The 22,820-nt window shown below is 47.4% G+C and overlaps 1 protein-coding gene across 7 annotated transcripts in view; it reads left to right on the forward strand.

Annotated features, from left to right (window-relative positions):
* The window catches only part of EHBP1 (EH domain binding protein 1), a 261,387-nt gene that overhangs the window by 102,009 nt on the left and 136,558 nt on the right, over positions 1-22,820 (forward strand). For all 7 annotated transcript variants that reach the window (XM_064146293.1, XM_064146294.1, XM_064146297.1 and 4 more), the window contains 2 exons: positions 6,234-6,486; positions 17,393-17,579. In XM_064146293.1, coding sequence (XP_064002363.1) covers positions 6,234-6,486; positions 17,393-17,579 — 440 coding nt within the window. The remainder of the gene's footprint in view (positions 1-6,233; positions 6,487-17,392; positions 17,580-22,820) is intronic.

The following is a 22,820-nucleotide window of genomic DNA, read 5'->3' on the forward strand; positions in this document are numbered from 1 at the left end:
AGACTGAGGAGGAACTGTTCAGAAGGGCCTTGTGGGGATAGGCTGAGAGCAATGGTTTGAAAGTGGAGCAGGGCAGAGTTAGGTTGGACCTGAGGAGGAAGTTGTGCAGAAGCAGAGTGGTGAGACACTGGCACAGGCTGCCCAGGGCTGTGCTTGAGGCCCTGTCCCTGCAGACCTTCAAGCTCAGCCTTGCTGTGTCCCTGTGCAGCCTGCTCTAGCTGGAGGTGTCCCTGCTGAGTGCAGGGGGTGGGCAACCCCCAGCCCAATGCAGTCTGTGATTCTGTGAATTTGAAGCTTAAACAGAAGAATTCAGGAGATTGAGTAAGAGATAGGTGTAAGCAGTGGGTATGTTTCTTCCTTGGTGTGACGCTGGACCAGGTTTCTAAGGGAGTAAGAAACTGCAAACCTGTTTTGGAATTAAGATCTGTGTTTGTTGCATAATCCCCCTGGGGACAGCAGAGAAGGAGACTCCATCTCCCTGGGCAGCTCATTCCAATGCCAGTCACTCTCTCTGGGAAGAACTTTCTCCTAACATCCTGTCTAGACCTCCCCTGGCACAACTTGAACCTGTGTCCCTTTGTTCTGTCGCTGCTTGCCTGGGAGCAGAGCCCAACCCCACCTGGCTGCAACCTCCCTTCAGGTAGCTGTAGACAGCAATGAAGTCTGCCCTGAGCCTTCCCTTCTGCAGGTTGCACACCCCCAGCTCCCTCAGCCTCTCCTCACAGGGCTGTGCTCCAGGCCCATCCCCAGCCTTGCTGCCCTGCTCTGGACACCTTCCAGCACCTCAACATCTTTCTTAAACTGAGGCACCCAGAACTGGACACAGCACTCAAGGTGTGGCCTGACCAGTGCTAGTAGTGGGGCAGAAGGACTGCCCTTGTCCTGTTGGCCACACTGTTCCTGATCCAGGCCAGGATGCCATTGGCCTACTTGGCCACCTGGGCACACTGCTGGCTCATGTTCAGTCACCTGTCCACAGGCCAAGGGGGAATGGTTTGAAGCTGAAGCAGAGCAGGGTGAGACTGGAGCTGAGGAAGAAGTTCTTCAGTAGGAGGGTGCTGAGACTCTGGCTCAGGCTGCCCAGGGAGGCTGTGGCTGCCTCCTGCCTGGAGGTGTTCAAGGCCAGGCTGGCTGAGGCCTTGAACCTAGGCCTAGCTGAGAGGTGTCCCTGGGCATGGCAGAGGTCTGGGGTAGATGAGCTCTGAAGTCTTTTCCATCCTGAGCCACTGTAGGGCTCTCTCAAAGGTAATGACTGAGTGCTCCTCAGAGCTGCCTTCCAGCGCAGGCATTCCCAGCAGCGGCAGCAGAAGCAATCTGGGGCTGAGCTGCAGGAGAGCTTTGGTCTGCATGAACAGCTGCAGAAATAGCTCAGCTTTGCAGAAACACAACAGAAACGTTGCCCTCTTTAATTTCATTAACACTTTTGGCTCTGTTTGGTCCCACTGCTTTAATATGTTATGTCATTCCCTTGCCTTTTAGTGGTGACTTTGATTACTTCCATATTCAAGCTAATAATTTCATTGATTTGTTTTATTCAGCTCCCTTAATGTGCAGTGCAATTAATTTGTAGCTTGTCTATGTGATTGTTTTAACATGTCTATAATTCATAATTTGATTGCAAGTTTTTCTTCCACTCTTTTAATATCTAATGTAACTCATTTGTGCTTTGTGTTATTGATTACTATTTTAGTATTTCAGTCACAGCTTACTTGTTCTTCTGTTTTCATATTTAAGGTGATTCTTTCATAGTTTATTCTTGGGATCATTTCATATTGTGATATTTAATTTAATTAGAGAGTTGTTTGTTGGATTATTCTACTGGTTTAATGTTTAATGTTTAATGTCATTAATTTGTAGTTTATCCTATGGTTTATTCCATTAAATATGTATACATATTTAATGCAATTAATGCCTTATTAGTTGTTGGATTATACTATTTTAATGTTGAATGTAATTAATTTGTAGTTTATTTATACTATTGTTCATTATTTATTCCATTAAATATGTAGAAATGCCTATTTAATGCAATTAATGTCCTATTAGTTGTTGGATTCTACTATTTTAATGTTGAATGTAATTGATTTGTAGTTTATTTATGCTATTGTTCATTGTTCCATTAAATATCACAGTATTATCAGGGTTGGAAGAGACCTCACAGATCATCAAATCCAACCCTTTACCACAGAGCTCAAGGCTAGACCATGGAATTAATGCCTTATTAGTTGATGGGTTCTACTGTTTTAGTATTAAATGTAATTGATTTGTAGTTTATTTATGCTATTGATTACTGTTTATTCCATTAAATATGTAGACATACATATTTAATGCAATTAATGTCCTATTAGTTGTTGGATTCTACTATTTTAATGTTGAATGTAATTGATTTGTAGTTTATTTATGCTATTCTTTACTGTTTATTCCATTAAATATGTAGACATACCTATTTAATGCAATTAATGTCCTATTAGTTGTTGGATTCTACTGTTTTAATGTTGAATGTAATTGATTTGTAGTTTATTTATGCTATTCTTTACTGCTTATTCCATTAAATATGTAGACATACATATTTAATGCAATTAATGTCCTATTAGTTGTTGGATTCTACTGTTTTAATGTTGAATGTAATTGATTTGTAGTTTATTTATGCTATTCTTTACTGCTTATTCCATTAAATATGTAGACATACATATTTAATGCAATTAATGTCCTATTAGTTGTTGAATTCTACTGTTTTAATGTTGAATGTAATTGATTTGTAGTTTATTTATGCTGTTGATCACTGTTTATTACATTAAGTATGTGTACATACATTAAGTATGTGTACATACTGTTTATTACTATATTGATTACTGTTTATTATTATATGTATACATATAATAATGTTGAATGTAATTAATTTGTAGTTTATTTATGCTATTCTTTACTGTTTATTCCATTAAATATGTAGACATACCTATTTAATGCAATTAATGTCCTATTAGTTGTTGGATTCTACTGTTTTAATGTTGAATGTAATTGATTTGTTTTTATTTAAGCTATTGTTTACTGCTTATTACATTAAATATGTAGAAATACCTATTTAATGCAATTAATGCCTTATTAGTTGTTGGATTCTACTTTTTTAATACTGAATGTAATTAATCTGTAGTTTATTTATGCTATTATCACATGAAATATGTATACATACATATTTAATGCCTTATTGGTTGTTGTATTCTATTTTAATATTGAATGTAATCAATTTGTAGTTTGTTATTTATTATTTTGATAATATTTCACTCATGGTTTGTTCTTTTCTTCTGTTTTCATTCTTAAGGTAATTCTGTCATAGTTTATGTGATCGTTTCCTATTTTGATGTTTAATTAGGGGTTTCTTTCTTGGTTTGTTCTATTTTAATATTGAATATTAATTATTAATATTTGAATTACTCTAACGTTGAATTAAATCTTTCATTTAATGAATTTATAGTTTGTGCTATTGTTTATTGCATTAAATATGTATGCATACATATTTAATGTAATCAATGCCTTATTAGTTGTTGTGCTCCATTTTAATGTTGAATGTAATTCATTTGTTATTGATTATTTTGATATTTTAATATTCCACTCATAGTTTATTTGTTCTTTTCTTCTATTTTCATACCTGAGGTAGTTCTTTCATAGTTTATGTGATCATTTCATATTTTGATATTTAATTAGGGGTTGGTTTGTTGGTTTATTCTACTGTTTTAATATTGAATGTAATTAATTTGTAGTTGATGTTATTGATTATTTTGATATTTTAATATTTTATTCATAGTTTATTTGTTCTTTTCTTCTATTTTCATACTTAAGGTAGTTCTTTCATAGTTTATGTGATCATTTCATATTTTTATAGTTAATTAGGGGTTGGTTTGTTGGTTTGTTCTACTGTTTTAATATTGAATGTAATTAATTTGTAGTTGATGTTATTGATTATTTTGATATTTTAATATTCCACTCAGCTTATTTGTTCTTTTCTTCTATTTTCATACTTAAGGTAGTTCTTTCATAGTTTATGTGATCATTTCATATTTTGATATTTAATTAGAGGTTGGTTTGTTGGTTTATTCTACTGTTTTAATATTGAATGTAATTAATTTGTAGTTGATGTTATTGATTATTTTGATATTTTAATCTTTCACTCAGCTTATTTGTTCTTTTCTTTTATTTTCATGCTTAAGATAATTTTTTGTGGTTTATTTATGTGATCATATCATATTTTGCTATTTTATTAGGGGTTTGTGGGTTTATTCTACTATTTAAATACTGAATTTAATGAATTTGTAGTTTATGCTATTGATTACTACATTATATATGCATGTATACATATGTAATATGTACATAATCAATGCCTTATTAGTTATTGTATTCTACTTTAATATTGAATGTAATTTGTAGTTTGTTATTGATTATTTTGATATTTTCATATTTCACTCATAGTTTATTTGTTCTTTTCTTCTATTTTCTTAAGGTAGTTCTTTCATAGTTTTTGTGATCATTTCATATTTTGATATTTAATTAGGAGTTGGTTTGTTGGTTTATTCTACTGTTTTAATATTGAATGTAATTAATTTGTAGTTGATGTTATTGATTATTTTGATATTTTAATATTTTATTCATAGTTTATTTGTCCTTTTCTTCTATTTTCATGCTTAAGATAATTTTTAGTGGTTTATTTATGTGATCATATCATATTTTGCTATTTTATTAGGGGTTTGTGGGTTTATTCTACTATGTAAATACTGAATTTAATGAATTTGTAGTTTATGCTATTGATTACTACATTATATATGCATGTATACATATGTAATATGTACATAATCAATGCCTTATTAGTTATTGTATTCTACTTTAATATTGAATGTAATTAATTTGTAGTTGATGTTATTGATTATTTTGATATTTTCATATTTCACTCATAGTTTATTTGTTCTTTTCTTCTATTTTCTTACTTAAGGTAGTTCTTTCATAGTTTATGTGATCATTTCATATTTTGATATTTATTTAGGGGTTGGTTTGTTGGTTTATTCTACTGTTTTAATATTGAATGCAATTAATTTGTAGTTTATGCTATTGTTTCATAGTTAATGTAATTAATGCCTCGTTCATTGTTGTATTCTACTATTTTACTATTGAATGTAATCAATTTGCAGTTTATATTATTGGTTAACATTTTAGTATTTAATTAATGCTTTATATGTTGTTTTATTCTACTTTTTTACTATTGAATGTGATTAATTTGTAGCTTATTGACATGGTTATTTATATTTAATGTAATTAATGGTTGGTCTGTTGTTTTATTCTACTATTTTGACTATTAAAAGTGATTAATTTGTAGCTTATTTCCATGATTCATGGTCTAGTTGTTTGGATAGGGCTGGGTGATAGGTTGGGCTGGATGATCTTGGAGGTCTCTTCCATTCCTCTTGATTCTATGGTTGTGTATTTTAATATTTAATGTAATTAATGGTTTGTTTGTTGGTTTATTCTACTATTTTACTATTGTATGTGACTAATTTGTAGCTTATTGACATGATTATTTCTTTTAATACTGAATGTAATTAATAGTTTGTTGGTTTATTCTACTATTTCACTATTGTATGTGACTAATTTGTAGCTTATTGACATGATTATTTCTTTTAATACTGACTGTAATTAATAGTTTGGTTTATTCTACTATTTCACTATTGAATGTGATTAATTTGTAGCTTATTGACATGATTGTTTCTTTTAACATTGAATGTAATTAATATTTTGTTGTTTTATTTTACTATTGAATGTGATTAATTTGTAGCTTATTTACCTGATTGTTTATTTTAATACTGAGTTTAATTAACATTGGTACATCTGAAAAAGATTTTTGTATCCAAACTGGCATGGGAAGAGGCTCTAAAATCTTTTGCAATGCCACTGAGATGACAAATCAATCAATGACTAATTAGGCTGAAAGAGCCTTAGGAAATGAGAAAAGGAAGCCTGCTCCATAGGCTAGAGGTGAAAGGACCTTTTGAAAGCCCTCTGTTAGAACAGGCAAGGTAAATAAATGTGCAGTTCCCACTCAGGGCAGGAGCTGATATGTGGAGAGTCCAGGAGCAGCCTCTTCCCTAAGCCTTCCCAATGCCAAGATCCGTTCCAACACTTGCAGGTTGGGTTTGGGTTTTTTTGCTGTGCTGAAGCTGTTTCATGATTTTGCTGCTGTTGTCGTTTGGCAGAAGCAGACACTGAAGTGGCCTCCTCTTCAAAGCCAGAAGAAAGGGTCTGTGGTGACAATTACAACCCCTTCAAGGATGAAGATGCCCCAGAGTACTTGAACCCCTTTGATGAGCCTGATCCTGAGCCAGAAGCGTTTGTGACTGCAAGAGATTCTCCTCCTCAGCCTGCCAAAAGGAAGAATGTCAGACCGGTGGATATGAGCAAATACCTCTATGCAGATACCTCTAAAGCTGAAGAGGAAGAGCTAGATGAGTAAGTATGCTGCTGCTTTATCTTTCAGCACCTCTGGGAGCATTAGTGGGATCCCTGCCTTAATCTTGAGGTGGATTGGGTTTTACCACGATGATCCTTAATCATCTCCTCGGGGCAGAGCCATCCTTAGGCAGCTCAGCAACAAGAGGTGGCATCCCTTCAAGCCACACTAGTCAGCTCCACACGGGAGAGTTAGGAAACTCTCCTCTGCCTCACTGATAGCAAATGACTTGATAGGAAAAAAGGCTGTGTAGCTTTTTGGCACTTCATGCCCTCGTGGTTGCAAATGAGCCCAAAAATTGCAGGGCAGCAGAGCTTGGAGCCTTCCTGGCCTTTCAGCCACTGTTTTTGCTACCTAAAATCAAACTTTCCTGTTGAGAATGGAGAATTTGGTTTAAAGTGGTGAGAAGGAAGAGCTCCTGCAGTCTGCACAGCACATCTTGGAAAGTTTCATAAAACTGAATCTCTGTGTGGAGAAGACTCATGGATTGCACTGGGTTAAAAGTGACCCTCAGAAGGCATCCTGTCCACCCCCTCATCAGGGACACATCCACTAGAGCAGGCTGCACAGGGACACAGCAAGGCTGAGCCTGAAGGTCTGCAGGGACAGGGCTTCAAGCACAGCCCTGGGCAGCCTGTGCCAGTGTCTCTCCACTCTCCTTCTGCACAACTTCCTCCTCAGGTCCAACCTAACTCTGCCCTGCTCCACTTTCAAACCATTGCCCTTGTCCTGTCCTCACAGGCCCTTCTGAACAGTCCCTCCCCAGCCTGCCTGGAGGTCTCCTTCAGAAGTTGAAATGCATCTCTAAGGTCTCCCTGGAGCCTTCTCTTCTTCAAGCTGAGCAGCCCCAACTCTCCCAGTTTTTCCCCACAGCAGAGGTTCTCCAGCCCTCTGAGCATCTTTGTGGCCTCCTCTGGACCCTCTCCAGCAGCTCCAGGTCTTGCTTGTATTGGGGTGACATCTCAGCAGAGCAGAGGGGCAGAATCCCTTCTCTCTGTCTCCCAGCAGCACCCCCAGGTCCTTCTCTGCAGGGCTGCTCTCAATCTCCTCACCCCCAGCCTGCATTGCTGTCGAGAGTTGCCCTAACCCAGATGCAGGACCTTGCCCTTGGCCTTATTGAGTCTCATGAGGTTCTCCTCCCCAGCTCTGCAGCTTGTCCAGGCCCCTCTGGATGTCTCCATCCCATCCTCCAGCCTTATCAGCCACCCCGTTCAGATGAGGACACCACTTGGTGCCATCTGCGGCCTTGCTGAGGGCGCCTCAATCTCCCTGCCTGTGTCACTGGGGAAGGTACTGAACAGCTCTGGTGCCAGCACCGACCCTGAGGTGGTAACTTGCACTTTCTTCACTTGTCCCTTCTGTCACACCTCCAGGTAAAACTTGTGTCAGCTCAGGCTGCCTGCCTTGCCTTGTGCTAGAGAAATCTGCTAGGAGTAAGAGCTTTCTGCAAGAGCTGTGCAGCCTGAGAGGTGTGAAGGTCTGTCCTCACTCCTTGTTTGTGGTCATTAGTCACCAACCACACCACTCACCAGCCAGTTTCTGGTGATTACCTGTGAGCAGCTTTACAAACAACAACTGTAATAAGCATTTAATTTTACACTATTTAATGAGATTCCTCCTGGCCTGCCATTTGCATGGCTTTCATGTTCAGTGTTCATACAGCTTCTGTGTTAGGAACTGTCTTCTAGGAAATTGGAGCATTCCCAAGCACTCAAACAGTAGAAATTGCTAAAAAACCCTGCAGGGATTTTATGTCTCTTTCTTTTTTTTTTTTTGTCTTTTAAAACTCTGTGGCCATGGATTTTTGTGGGAAAAAGGTTAAAAAAAGGTTAAAAAAATTAATAATAAAAAAGGAGGTTGGAGAATGGTTCCCAAATAACCAGCACTGCCTCTCCAGACCCATGCCTGCTGTCTCTTCAGAGCATGCTGTGGTGATGGTCAATCCAGGCAGCCCTGCTCATTCACTCACTCAGAGATCAGAGCCTAGGTCCCTAAAATCTGACAGGAGAAACAAAAAGCAGCAAAGCTTGAGGAGTCCTGTCACCAGTGGTGTCCCCCAGGCTTCACTGCTGGGGCTTGTCCTCTTTAATGATCTGGGGGAGGGTGTTGAGGCACTCCCAAGTGTTTGCAGGTGAGACCAAGGTGGGTGGCTGTGTCCAGCTGCTGGAGGGTAGGGAGGCTCTGCAGTGGGCTCTGGACAGGTGATAGCCATGAGCCAAGGCTCACTGGATGAAGTGCAACAAGGCCAAGGGCCAGGTCCTGCACCTGGGTCACAACGACACTGTGGGGAGCTCCAGACCTGGAGATGAGTGGTTGGAAAGCTGAGAATTGGAGAGGGAGCTGGGGGTGTTGGTTGGTAGTCAGTGACCATGAGCCAGCAGTGCCCAGGCAGCCAAGAAAGCCAATGGCAGCCTGGCCAGGGTCAGAAGCAGGGTGGGCAGCAGGGACAGGAGGTGCCCATCCCCCTGTGCTCAGCACTGGGGAGGCCACAGCTCGAGTGCTGTGTTCAGCTCTGGGCCCCTCACTGCAGGAAGGACACTGAGGGGCTGGAGCCTGTGCAGAGCAGGGCAGTGAGGCTGCAGAAGGGCCTGGAGCAGCTGGGCTGTGAGGAGGGGCTGAGGGAGCTGGGGGTGTGCAGGCTGCAGAAGAGGAGGCTGAGGGCAGAGCTCATTGCTCTCTGCAGCTCCCTGCAGGGAGGTTGGAGCGAGGAGGGGGCAGCCTCTGCTCCTTGGTGCCAAGGGACAGAAGCAGAGGAAATGGTTCCAAGCTGCCCCAGGGGAGGCTCAAGCTGGATGCTAGGAAATATTTCTGCCCTGGAAGGGTTCTCAGACCTTGGAATGGTCTGCTCAGGGCAGTGCTGGAGTCCCCATCCCTGGGGGTGTTCCAGCAGCCTGTGGAGCTGGTGCTGAGGGACATGGTTTAGTGCTGAGCCTGCAGTGCTGGGTGGAGGGTGGGGCTGGATGAGCTTTAAAAGCACTGTCAACAGGATGTGTTCTGTGAGAAGGCAGAAAGACCAAAAGGGATGAGCAAGTGAAGAAGGTTTCTGGTTCCTATTTGTGTTCACTTTTCCCCCTTAGGCTAATCTGTGCCTCTGGACTGGCAGCACTCTGGCACTGGCAGCTTTGTTAGGGCTGTAGATTTTTGTAGCCCTTTGGTATTTAAATTACTCCGTTTGCTTTATACTGCCCTAGAGATGGATTCTACTCTAACACCACTCTGATCTGTGTTCTCAATATAATAGCAAGGTCCCATGGGAAGACTGGAGGATAAGGAGTCTAACAGCACTGGAAAGAACTTTTTTAATGCCAGAGTAGCACCCTCTCCATATTTTCCTCCCAGATTTTAGGAGAAGCATCTCACTGGAAAGGACCTGGGCCCATTGGGTTAATGTATTGAGTGCAGCAAGGAGAACCTTGGGATCCTTACAGAACTGCTTTGGAGGGGTGGATGCAGTAACAGAGCTCCAGGCTATGGACACAGGACTCCTCCTACTTCCAGACACTTTTCTGCCTTCACAGAGTGATTTGGTTGCTCTGCTGAGAACAGTGTTTTAAGCTGACTCCTATCATTAATTGTGCCAGTTTTCAGCAGAAGGTTTCTCCTGAGGCATGGTTCAAAAGGAAATGTTTTCATAGGCAGTGCCAGATGGTGCTTCTCAGGTGCCTTAAATCAGGAGAGAGCATGCCCAGATCTGTGGATGTTGGATGCTTGCAGTGTCTACAGAAGTGGCTGATCTTCTTCCAAAGGCTATTCAAGTCCAGGCTTCAGTGGCAGTGTGGCAGGGAGCTGCACAAATCCTCACAGCTCCCATGAAGTCTGTTTCCTTTGATTGCAATTCAGGTACCATTCCAAGCCCATGCACTGCCTCCCCTGCATAGTGGGTGCAAGGTTGACCATGAGCCAGCAATGTACTTTAATGGCCAAGAAGGCCAAGGGTATCCTGGGGTGGATTAGAAGGGCTGTGGTTAGGAGGTCCACAGAGGTTCTTCTACCTCTCTGCTCTGCTGAGGCCACATCTGGAATATTGTGTCCAGTTCTGGGTCCCACAGGTCAAGAAGGACCTAAGGGAACTGCTTGAGAGAGTCCAGTGCAGAGCCACTAAACTGCTGCAGGCAGTGACCATCTTCCTTAGGAGGAGAGGCTGAGGAGCTGGGGCTTGGAGCTTGGAGCAGAGGAGCCTGAGGGCTGCCCTCATTGCTGTTTATAAAGATGCAAAGGTGAGTGGCAGGAGACTGGAGCCAGGCTCTGCTGGGTGATGCCCAGTGCCAGGACAAGGGGCACTGCTGCAAGCTGAGGCATAGGAAGTTCCATGGAAACAAGAGGATTTTTTTTCCATTGAGGGTGACAGAACTCTGGAACAGGCTGCCCAGGGCGGGTTGTGGAGTCTCCCTCTCTGGAGATACTCAAACCCCACCTGGATGTGCTCCTGTGTGATCTGCTGTAAGTGCCCCTGCTCTGGCAGTGGGGTTGGACTGATGAGCTTTGGAGGTCCCTTCCAGCCCCTGACACTCTGTGATGCTGTGATCATCAGAAGCACCATCAGCAGTGTTGGATGTCTGCCACAAGCAGTTGCTATGTGGTGTATCTCTGGCACATTCACTATGGCTTGGCACTTGTGTGAGCTGAACCACACTGCCTTGTCCAATCTCTCCTCACACAGAAGCCTCTTCAGCTCTCCAGTCATTTGCACCACACACCTCTGGGCCCTGTTGTCCCCTGTGCTGTGTCCATGTTAGGATGGGATAACTTGGCCAAGAGTGGTTTTGAACCTGCTCACTGGAAACCATCAGAAGCAGGAGGCTCCTAAAAGACATTTACTGTTGCTTGGGAGACACCCAAATATTTTCATCCTTGTACCTTCCCGGGTTCATTGGAGTTCACTTAATAATCTCCTTGGCATTGCCCTCTTGTATCTGTGAGATGTGATAATGGGAGCATGGATCCATCAGTTAGCATCAGGACTTGTGCCCCACTCTACCCTGGCAGATCCCAAATCCTGATTCTGGACTCGATGTTTCCATAAAGCACTCCAAGAGCTGAGCTCTGGCTTCACTTTTGTAACAGACTCTGGCTGTAATCTTGGAGCAGGTCCTTGGCCTCACTGCACCTCTGTGCAGGATTCACCCTGCCTGATTTGCCTAATTGAAACATATTTCACTCATGGCTGTGGAGATAACCTGGGATTTCACAAGGCACAGCAGCACAGCCTAGTTGCAAGCAGAAGCAGGAGGCAGTGTGGTGTGTTACAGAGAGACTTGCATGATCCAGGACCAGAATAGGGACTTAGATCATTCTGAGGGACTTGGAGGCAGGGGCATGGATGATTATCCTGTAAAACTACATTCAGCTGCCTGCCAGTGCCTGAAGGGATCCTGCAGGGAGGCTGCAGAAGTCTTTTCCTAAGAGTGTCTGAGACAGGCCAAGGGGGAATGGTTTGAAGCTGAGGCAGAGCAGGGTTCGACTGGAGCTGAGGAAGAATTTCTTCAGTGTGAGGGTGCTGAGACTCTGGCACAGGCTGCCCAGGGAGGCTGTGGCTGCATCCTGCCTGGGGGTGTTGCAGGCCAGGCTGGATGAGGCCTTGAGCAGCTGAGCCTAGCTGAGAGGTGTCCCTGGGCATGGCAGGGTCTGGGGTAGATGAGCTCTGAGGTCCCTTCCAGCCTGAGCCATTCTATGAAATGTCATCCCCAGCTGGAGGTGAGGAACACCTTTCCCTTCCTTAGGTTAGGCATCCAAATATTAGTATGAAATTCTACTGCTGCCCTTTGGAGAGTGACTGCCTGCTCAGAAAGGGCAGCAGAGCTTGGGGAGTCAGGCTTAGAGCTTGGAAAATAGCACAGCTCACAGCAGGGCAGACTGTCCCCCTGCACCCAGCACTGGGGAGGCCACACCTGGAGTCTTGGGTTCAGTTCTGGGCCCTCACTGTGAGAAGGACATTGAGGGGCTGGAGAGGGTCCAGAGTAGGGCAAGGAAGGTGGGGAAGGGTCTGGAGAAGAGAGCTGGGGAGGAGCAGCTGAGGGAGCTGGAGGTGTTTAGTGTGGACGAGAGGAGGCTGAGGGCAGAGCTCATTGCTCTCTACAGCTCCCTGAGAGGAGGCTGCAGCCAGCTCTGCTCCCCGGGAAAAAGTGACAGGAGGAGAGGAAGTGGCCTCAAGGTGTCCCAGGAGGGGATTAGGTTGGAGATCCTCTTAACTTAGGTTCTCTTAATTTAGAGGATTACCAAAGCCTGGGCTGCAGCAAGAGCAGTGTGGGCAGCAGGGCCAGGGAGGGGATTCTGCCCCTCTGCAACCTCTGCTGAGACCCCACCTGGAGCACTGTGCCCAGCTCTGGAGCCCTGTGACAGGAAAGAGCTGGAGGGGCTGGAAGGTGTCCAGAGAAGGGCCACGAGGATAAGCAGAGGGCTGGAGCTGCTCTGCTATGGGCACAGGCTGAGAGAGTTGGGGCTGTTCAGTGTGGAGAGGAGAAGGCTCCCAGCAGACCTTATTGTGGCATGCCAGGATCTGAAGGGGGGTACGGGAAAGCTACAGAGGGACTTTTTAGGGTATCAGGTAGTGATAGGACTGGGGGGAGTGGATGAAAGCTGGAGGAGGGGAGATGCAGATTGGATGTTATGAAGAAGTTCTTCAGTATGAGGGTGGTGAGAGACTGGCACAGGTTGCCCATGGAGATGGTGGAAGCCTCATCTCCAGAGGTTTTTAAGGCCAGGGGGTTGGAACTGAATGATGCTTGGGGTCCCTTCCAGCCCTGACAATTCTGTGATTCTGTGAAAAAGGCAGGGCTGGGAAGGACCTCTGAGGGCATCCAGTGCCACCCCCTGCCATAGCAGAGTCACCCAGAGTCCATCCCACAGGGACACAGCTAGGAGGGTCTGGAAGACCTCCAGAGATAGAAACTCCACAGCCCCTCCCAGGGCTCTTCCACCCTCACAGGGAAGAATTTGTTCCTGCTGTTCCTGTGGCACCTCCTGGGTTGCGGTTTGTGCCCACTGCCCCTGGTCTTGCAGCAGCTTCTTCTGGTACCTGCATCAGGGCACAATTCTTCAAGCATGGAGAATGCTGGAGCACAGCAGCTCAGCAGGTGGTTTGAGAAGGGTGTGGGAGGTTTTCTCCCTCACACCAAACTTACTTGAACACCTCAGGGTACAGCTTTCCAGTTGCAGCTGCACAGAGAATTGCTTTCCCAGCAAACGTGCCACATCTGGTGGCTGTTCAGAAGGGTCACTCGTCAAGCTGAAGGCAACCTTGTGCTGTCCTGTGGAGCTCGTTGTTCTTCAGCCTTTATCTCTTTTATCTCCTTTTTCACCTCCCTTTGAACTTTGTGATGCCTGAAGAGAGCCGAGCCGGGCTGTCAGCTAAATGAGAGCTCCTGACAGTGAGGTGCGTTCCTACTCCAGCTGGAATTCCTGCTCCTCTTGCTGTCTCCCAGGGAAAACACCCGCCCCTTGCTATCCCACCCACCCCTGGCTGTTTAACTCCTTCTTTCTCGGCTGCCTTTAGCTCTGACTGCACTGCTGCCTTTGTGCTCGCTGGGCAGCAGAGTGGGGACACTCAAAGGCAGCACTCAGCAGATTTCAGTGCTAGCTTCTCCTGTCCCTGCAGTAGCTGCCTTTAGAGCTTTCTGACCCAGAAGCAGTGGCAGATTCTCAGAAGGGTCTGAAGGTCTTGCACCTGCTCTTTGCTTCTGGGATTCAGCAGACTTTGCCTTTCAGAAGCAGAGAGATTTTCTGTGCTTGGTTTTCCTCAGTGAAAATGCATTAAAAATCACAGTCACAGACTGCATTGGGTTGGCAAGGACCCTCCAAGGGCATCTTGGCCACCTCCCTGCACTCAGCAGGGACACCTCCAGCTAGAGCAGGCTGCACAGGGACACAGCAAGGCTGAGCTTGAAAGTCTTCAGGGACAGGGCCTCAAGCACAGCCCTGGGCAGCCTGTGCCAGTGTCTCACCGCTCTGCTTCTGCACAACTTCCTCCTCAGGTCCAACCTAACTCTGCCCTGCTCTGCTCTCAAACCATTGCCCTCGGCCTATCCCCACAGGCCCTTCTGAACAGTCCCTCCCCAGCCTGCCTGGAGGTCCCCTTCAGAAATTGAAATGCAGCTCTAAGGTCTCCCTGGAGCCACCTTCTCTCCAGGCTGAACAGCCCCAACTCTCCCAGCCTGTCCCCACAGCAGAGGGTCTCCAGCCCTCTGAGCATCTCTGTGGCCTCCTCTGGACGCTCTCCAGCAGCTTTAGGTCTCTCTTGTGTTGGGGGCCCCAGAGGTGGCCCCAGCCCTGCAGGTGAGGTCTGAGCAGAGCGGAGGGGTGGGATCCCCTCTCTCAACCTGCAGCCCAGCTCTGCTATCAGTCAGTGAGGCCAGCAGACAGATTTTCATAGTGTCCACAAAATGCTGTGTGGAAGGAAACTGAATGAAGAGTTGGGGGTTTTAAGTTGAGATTTCTTTGAGTGATGCCCAAATGTTGCTGCTATAATCCTTTAACAGCAGTGTGTGTGATAGCTCACAACTTGGATTCATGGAACGGGCTGGGTTGGAAGGGATCTTGAAGGTCATCCAGTTCTCACCCTCCTGACATTGGCAGGGACACCTCCCACTAGCCCAGGTTGCTCAAGGCCTTATCAGGGCCTTATCCTGAGAGGAATTCTGTCATGGATCTAGCAAGGGAGGCGTTTGTCTAATGCTCTGTGCTTTGCTGTTTCCATCTAGAGTGAGAACCCTGAGGTTATTTTTCATCTGACTGTGGAATGCTTTAGGTTGGAAGAGACCCTTAAGAAGCTCTTCTGCACAGATAACGTAGAATCATAGAATGGTTTGGGTTGGAAGAGACCTCCAAGGCACATCCCTGGCAGCAAGCAGGGACATCTTCCACCTGAGCAGGTTGCTCAGGATGAGACAGCTGCATGCATGCATGGTCTTTGGGAGTTGCAGTGGCTTGGTTACACAAACGTGGCTTGAGATGTATGAGGAATGTGTCTTGCAGGGGAAGTGAGGACTGGCAGGGAGTTCATTAACATATCAGTTTGGCAGCAAACCTTCCACTTTGGGATTGCATAATAGGAAAAGCCAAGGTTAGGAATAAAATAACTCAGTGGAGAGAAGGTTCCCATCAGGAGACAAAATTGTTGACCCTTCCAAGTGTGCAGTAGAAGCCATTATGTGGTGATGGAATCAGTAAGGATGTCCTTGCTTCCTGTGTGATATCTCAGACTGGAGGATACTGGTTTGGGAATGCTGTGGAACAAACACAGCTGGAATGCAGATGCCAGAAGAGTGATTCTTTGGACTGCATCCACTTGGTGGGAGATGTTTACTGCGTTTCCTACATCAGGGTTAATTGTGAAAAACACTTTCAAAACAAACAGGTGATGGCTGCTGTTGTCTCTAGAGAGGTGTTCAAGGCCAGGTTGGACAAGGCCTTGAGCAACCTGTGCTGGTGGGAGGTGTCCCTGCCCATAGCAGGGGTTGGAACTGGATTGTCTTGAAGGTCCCCTTCCAACCCACCCCATGCTGTGAATCTCTGAAGGTTCTGAGGGCTGTGCCTGCTTCATTGCAATGGCAGGGTGCAAGGTCTCTGGCCACAGTGGGACAGCAGCCCAGCTGCTTGTCCCCATGCCTCCAGCTGCTGGCAGACCCAGCCCCAGGCTCAGGAACTCCCAAACTGAAGCATGGGAGCAAGTCCTCAGGATGTCTGGAGAGAATCACTCAGTGACAGAATCACAGAATGAGAGCATGGCTGGGGGGTGGAGCTGAGCTTTTTGCTGAGCTAGGCCAGGCTGGATGAGGCCTTGAGCAACCTGGGCTAGCATGAGGTGGCCCTGCCCATGGCAGAGGGTTGGCTCTGAGTGACCTTGAAGGTCCCTTCCAGCCCAAGCCATGCAATGGATACACAAGTGCCCTGTAGTTTTCTTTGCACTCCCTTCTTCCCCAAAAAGCATTCCTGAAGTGGTCTGGTGTCTGTGTGCTGCACTGCTTGTGGAGCTGTGGAGGCCTCGGGGCAGCCCAGAGTGAGGCCTTGCTCAAGCACACCTGTGCAAGGGGCCTGACTCCTGACTCTGCTCCAGAGCAGCACCCTTGGCTCTGGGCACCAGCCTGCAGCTTCGCTCCCAGCTTCTCTGCTGGGAGGCAGCTAAAGAGCCCCGAGGAGTTAGCCTGGTGCACTGGAGAGAGCCTAGGTCATACGATCATAATCAGTCAGGGTTGGAAGGAACCATGAGGATCATCTAGTTCCAACTCCCCTGCCATGGGCAGGGACACCCTACCCTAGAGCAGGCTGCCCACAGCTTCATCCAGCCTGGCCTGAAACACCTCCAGCCATGGGGCCTCAACCACCTCCCTGGGCAACCCATTCCAGCCTCTCACCACTCTCATGGTGAAGAACTTCCTCCTCAAGTCCAGTCTGAACTTACCCATCTCCAGTTTTGCTCCATTCCCCCCAGTCCTGTCACTCCCTCACAGCCTAAAAAATCCCTCCCCAGCTTTTTTGTAGACCCCCTTCAGATCCTGGAAGGTCACCTGGGAGCCTCCTCTTCTCCAGCCTGCACGGCCCCAACTCCTTCAGTCTGTGCTCACAGCAGAGCTGCTGCAGCCCTCTGAGCATCCTCGTGGCCCTTCTCTGGACACACTCCAGCATCTCCACATCCCTCTTGTAATGGGGGCTCCAGAACTGGATGCAGTACTCCAGGTGGGGTCTCACCAGAGCAGAGTAGAGGGGGAGAATCACTGCAGGGCTCTGACACCAGGGGAAGTTCTGAGCTGATGCAGTGCCAGCTGTCAGAGCTCGTTTGTAGCACCCAAAGGCATGTCCTGAGGTGAGGTGGTGAAACCCTTGTAGCCGCTGGGCTCTGTGAACAGCTCTGGGTGGGGGCTTTAATCCAACGGAGACAGCAAAGAAATATATTTCCCTTCTTTTAATTAGATCAAATCCGTTTTATGAACCCAAACCAAGCCCTGCTTTAATTAAAGCTGCTCCGCTGCAAGAACCAGAGAGGAAGATGAAGAGGAAGGCTCCTGACCCACCACAGCTCCTGCCAAAGCCAGAGCCGGGCGTGAGCGAGAGCACAGCGGCGGCTCCTGCGGCGAGGGAGCTCTCTTCTTCTCCTAAGGTAGGCTGCCCACACCAACCCTGCCCCCCTCTTTCTGGCAGCTCCTTTCCTTAGGGGACATCCCCTAAGGATTCCTGTGGGCCAGCTGCAGAGCTTTGCTGCTGCTCATCTCTGCTCACTTGCTGGTACAGAGGGCAGGGAGCAACAGGTTAGCTTTTGTCTTGAAGGATGTAGTGGCAATGGCAACAGCAGTTTGAAAGGACAGAGTCCTCTAGGAACAGATGTTCCAGGAGAGATGGATATGCCATCTGGGGGGAAAATCATGGTGAACAATACACTGGCTTCATCTATTGCCATGCCATGAAGCCTTGCCCCTGCTGAAGAGTCTGCAGACTTCTGTCCTAGACAAGGCCAAGGGAAGTCTGGCACCTGGGAAAGAACAATCCCATGGACCAGTACAGCTTGGGAACTGACCAGTTAGACAGCAGTGCAGGGTAAAGGGACCTGGGGGGCAGAAGGGTGCCCAGGAGACAGCAATGTGCCCTTGTGGCCAAGAAGGCCAAGGGTGTCCTGGGGTGGATTAGAAAGGCTGTGGTGAGTAGGTCCAGAGAGGTTCTCCTGCCCCTCTGCTCTGTCCTGCTGAAGCCAATTCTGGAGTATTGTGTCCAGTTCTGGGTCCCTTGGGCCAAAAAATACCTCAGGGAACTGCCTGAGAGAGCCCAGCCCAGACCCCCCAAGCTGCTGCAGGCAGTGAACATCTCCTGTGAGGCCGGGCTGAGCGAGCTCTGTTTGGTGGTGCCCAGTAATGGATCTGTTGTTCCTTGCCCTAAGCTGGAATCCAGGAGGTTCCACCTCAAGATGAGGAGAAAGTTGTTTGGTGTGAGGGTGCTGGAGGCTTGGAGCAGGCTGCCCAGAGAGGTTGTGGAGTCTCCTTCTCTGGACCCTTTCCAACCCCACCTGGAGGTGTTCCTGTGTGCCCTGCCCTGGGTGATCCTGCTCTGGCAGCAGAATTGGACTGGATGATCTCTGGAGGTCTTTTCCAACCCTTACCCCTCTGTGATTTTGTGCAGTTTGGGTTTTGAGAGCTCAGTGCTGGACACTGTATGCATTTGGGGGGTTGTGTATGCCCAGTCCCCGAGCTGTTGAAGCAATCTTTCAGAGCAACCCAAGTCAGCCTTCAGTCAGGGTGGCTGTGAGGAATGTCCTGACTTAGCTGAGTGTCACAGGAGAGCATGAGTCAGCCTCTGCTGAAGAGAGCAATGTGGAGCAAAGGTATTTTAGAGTTACAAGAGCTGACATCTGTGGTGCTGAATCTGAGCTCTGATGTGTCAGCAGTGAGCAGCTTTTGGCTTTGACCAGAAGAAGCCTGCAGTTTAAGAGGTGAATGGAGCTGCTTCTCAGCCCTGTCACTGCACGGCTTAATGACCGAGCCAGACTGCAACACGGCTCTGCTCTGCCTGCAGAGCAGAAAGCAAAGCTGTGTCTGCTCACAGCAAAGCACAGCAGTGCAGGAAGGCCACCATCACGGCTCCCAGGCTGTTCTGAGCATGCAAAGGCACAAGTGGGGACAGGTGAAAGGAGAGCATGGCAGGTGTGTGATGCTGTCAGCTGGGGCTGATCTGCGCTGCACCTCCTCTGCGAAGCACGTGGCACACAGTTTGTTTCCTGCTGGAGTCAGAGCCAAGTGGCATTCTGGTACTTCTAAGCAGAGAAGAGCCATCTGAGGAGGAGGTTTTAGCAGGTTGCCTGGTGGAAGTTGTGTTCCCATTGCTTATTGTTTGAGAGAGGTTGTTTTTTACAGGTTTGCAGTCAAGGAAATACTTTGCGCTGCTCTTATGTCATGGCTTTGGTGTGGTGAAATAATCTGTAACTGCTGGATGGGCCCAGGGAGCCTTGGGTTGGCTATTAGGAGAAATTTCTTCTCAGTCAAGGGTTCTGGGAGAACACAGGTCTTATGAGGAGCAGCTGAGGAAACTGGGGTCCTTCAGTCTTCAGGAGAGGAGGACCCTTTACAACTTCCTTAAAGGAGGCTGGAGCCAGGTGGCTTTGGTCTCTTCTCACATGCAGCAAATGACAGGATCAGAGTAAGGAACCTCAAGTTGTGCCTGGGGAGGTTCAGGTTGGCCATAAGGAACAATGTGTTCCCATCAAGGGTTCTCAAGCACTGGCCCAGGCTGCCCAGGGAGGTGGAGTCCCTGTCCCTGGAGGAGTTTCAAAGCCACATAGCTGTGGTGCTGAGGCACGTGGCTCAGTGGCACTGGCTCAGCAGCAGAGGTGGGGTTGTGAGCTCCAGGTTGGTTGGACTTGCTCATCTCAAAGGTCTCTTCCAGCCTCAACAGTTCTGTGGCTCTACGATTGGATTGGTGTGGATTTTGTGTACTCCAGGCTAAGTTTTAGGTTGTGTGAAAGCTGGAAGTGAATAAGAAAAGACACAGGCTTGACCTGTCTGAGCAGCTTGTGCTGTTACAAATGCAGCCAGGCAGCTCCTGCTCTTCTGCAGGGTGTTGGTCTTCAAATGCTTTGGTGCCTGCCTGCTTGCAGCCCACCTCTCTGCCACTGATGCTGAGGCACAGCTGAGATCAGCAAAGGTCTAAGCACAGAAATGTTGATATTCATCAACCTGGTGACGCCACCTGGAGCACTGTGTCCAGATCTGGTGACCCCAAGCATAAGAGGGGACCACAAACATCAGAAGGCTGGAGAACCTGCCCTGTGGGGACAGGCTGGGAGAGTTGAGGCTGTTCAGCCTGGAGAAGAGAAAGCTCCAGGGAGATCTTACAGCAGCCTTCCAGTACCTGAAGGGGCTACAGGAGAGCTGAGAAAGGACTTTTGACAAGGGCTGGGAGTGACAAGATGAAGGACAATGGCTTTGAGCTGGGAGAGGGGAGACTGAGACTGGAGATGAGGAAGAAATTGTTGAGAGTGAGGCTGGGGAGACACTGGCACAGGCTGCCCAGGGAGGCTGTGGCTGTCCCCTCCCTGGAGGTGTTCCAGGCCAGGCTGGATGAGGCCTTGAGCAACCTGGACTGGTGGGAGGTGCCCCTGCCCATGGCAGGACCTTGGAACTGGATGATTTTTGTGGTCCTTTCCAATCCAAACCATTCTGTGAACCTCTGGGGGAAGTGGAGCTCTGCTGGCCTCCTGTGGGACAGAAAGCTCTCCTTGTCACACAGGTGTTTGGAGGATCTGAGGCCATTGTGGGAGGCTCCAGAACAGATGCTGTGTCCTGGTTTGTTCTATTACAGCTCGAGTGGAAAGTTTCCCTGGCTGGGTGTGTTTAAAGTCCTGGCTGGGCATTTGCAATTCAGAAAGCTTGCTGTGAGCAGAATTTTCTTCCTTTTTTTGTTGCTGTTATTGTTGTGTGTGAATTGTTTTGCTCTCAGGCTGTCTAACAGCATTAGCCCAGCAGAGCTGTGCCCAGAGTGCTCTGTGAAATTTGGAAAAGTACTGACATTTGAAAGCAAAGGAAATCAAACCATTGCCACAGTGCCCAGGTAGGACTTGGCCCCTTGGCACTAATCTCTTGTTTGTTTCTTACTCAATAATAGTGGCAATGTTTGGCAACTCTGAAAGGAAAAGGCAGAGGCACTACGCAAGCCTGAGCTGAGCACACGCCCTGGGGAGGGGGGATAGTCCCCAGCTAGAGGGAGGTTAAACAACAGCTCTCCTGCCCTCTCCGAGCTGTCTGGGCACAGAAAGCTTCTGTGACAGCTCTGAACACAGCCTGAGTGGCTCAGCATGTTCTGTTGCCCTCTCTTGGTTGTCTTCATGGGAAACAGACAAGCTGAGGGAGCTGAGATTGTTCTGCATGGAGCAGAGAATCACAGCAACATGCTGGTTGGAGCAGCCCCTCAGGAGCACCAATCCAACTGCTAGCCCTGTCTGCAAGGTGCACCCTAAACCACATTCCCAAACATCACATCCAAATCACCTTGAAGCACATCCACGGATGGCTCCAGGCAGATCTAAGAGCAGCCTGCCAGGATCTGAAAGGGCTATAAGAAGGCTGCAGAGGGACAGGATGAGGGCAATGGCTACAAACTAGAGCAGAGCAGATTGAGATTGGCTGTGAGGAACAAGTTCTGCAGCAGGAGGCTGCTGGAAACCTGCAACAGGTTGCCCAGAGAGCTCGTTGGGGCCCATGGCTGGAGATACTGAAGGTGAGGCTGGAGAGGGCTGTGGGCAGGCTGCTCTAGTGGAGGATGTCCCTGCTGAGTGCAGGGGGTTGGAGTGGATGAGCTTTGGAGGTGCCTTCCAGCCCAGACCTTTCTGTAATCACATGATTCTCTGATGCAATAAAATGGCTGTAGAGCAGAAGTGCTGATCCTTAGACTACACAAACCCAGTGTTGATACCATGGAAACATAGGCTCCTTTGGGTTGGCAAAGTCCTCTGAGGCCATCCAGTCCAACTGTCAACCCATTATCACCATGGCCACCAAACCCTGTCCCCAGGTGCCACATCCACACTTTTCTTGAACACCTCCAGGGATGGAGACCTCTCCACCTCCCTGGGCAGCCTGTACCAAGCCCTGACCACTCTATCAGCAAAGAAATTGTTCCTAATTTCAACCTAACCCTCTCCAGGCACAATTTTGGGCCATTTCCTCTCCTTCTATCACCTTAGACTAGAGAGCAAAGCCCAGCCCCACCTGGCTCCAACCTCCTTTCAGGGAGTTGTAGAGAGCAATGAGGTCTCCCCTCAAGGTTCTCTTCTCCTGACCTTTAGAGCTCAAGGAAAAAGATCCCAAAAATGCTTTAGCAGATTTCTGTTGGAGTATGTGGAGCTCATTTGCCCTTCACATACTGACAGTGCTGACACACAGAATGGACGTGCTGTTACTGACATCTGCCTAGCAGCAGGTTTGTTAGGTGGAAATTGCTCATGGGAGATTCTTTGATGTATGACAGGTCCCACCTCAAGACACAGGTTCCAAGGACTTGAAATGTTGTTGCTCTATTAAGAACCAAACAAACAAACCAACTCCTAGATATAGAAATCAGACCTTAAACAGCAGTGAAATGAGAGCAGGGAAGGCTGCTGACATTCCTCTAAGTGTACAGCCAAGAAACTATGTCCCTGAGGTGTGGCTGGGCACCAGCCCTGCTTTGCTCAGTGTTCAGCTGCCATGAGCCTTCTAGCATCAGCGTTGTGGCCTCAAGGGCCCCTCCCCATGAGCACAGTTGTGTTTGCTGTGGAAATGCCATAGCCTGGATGCAGCATTTTACTGTTCCCAAAGCAGTGATGGCAGGAGTTTGCTCACCTGAGGGCCATTTGACTCCCCACTCTCCATCTCCCCTC

Source organism: Pogoniulus pusillus, chromosome 7, assembly GCF_015220805.1.
Source record: "Pogoniulus pusillus isolate bPogPus1 chromosome 7, bPogPus1.pri, whole genome shotgun sequence".
Lineage (NCBI taxonomy): Eukaryota > Metazoa > Chordata > Aves > Piciformes > Lybiidae > Pogoniulus > Pogoniulus pusillus.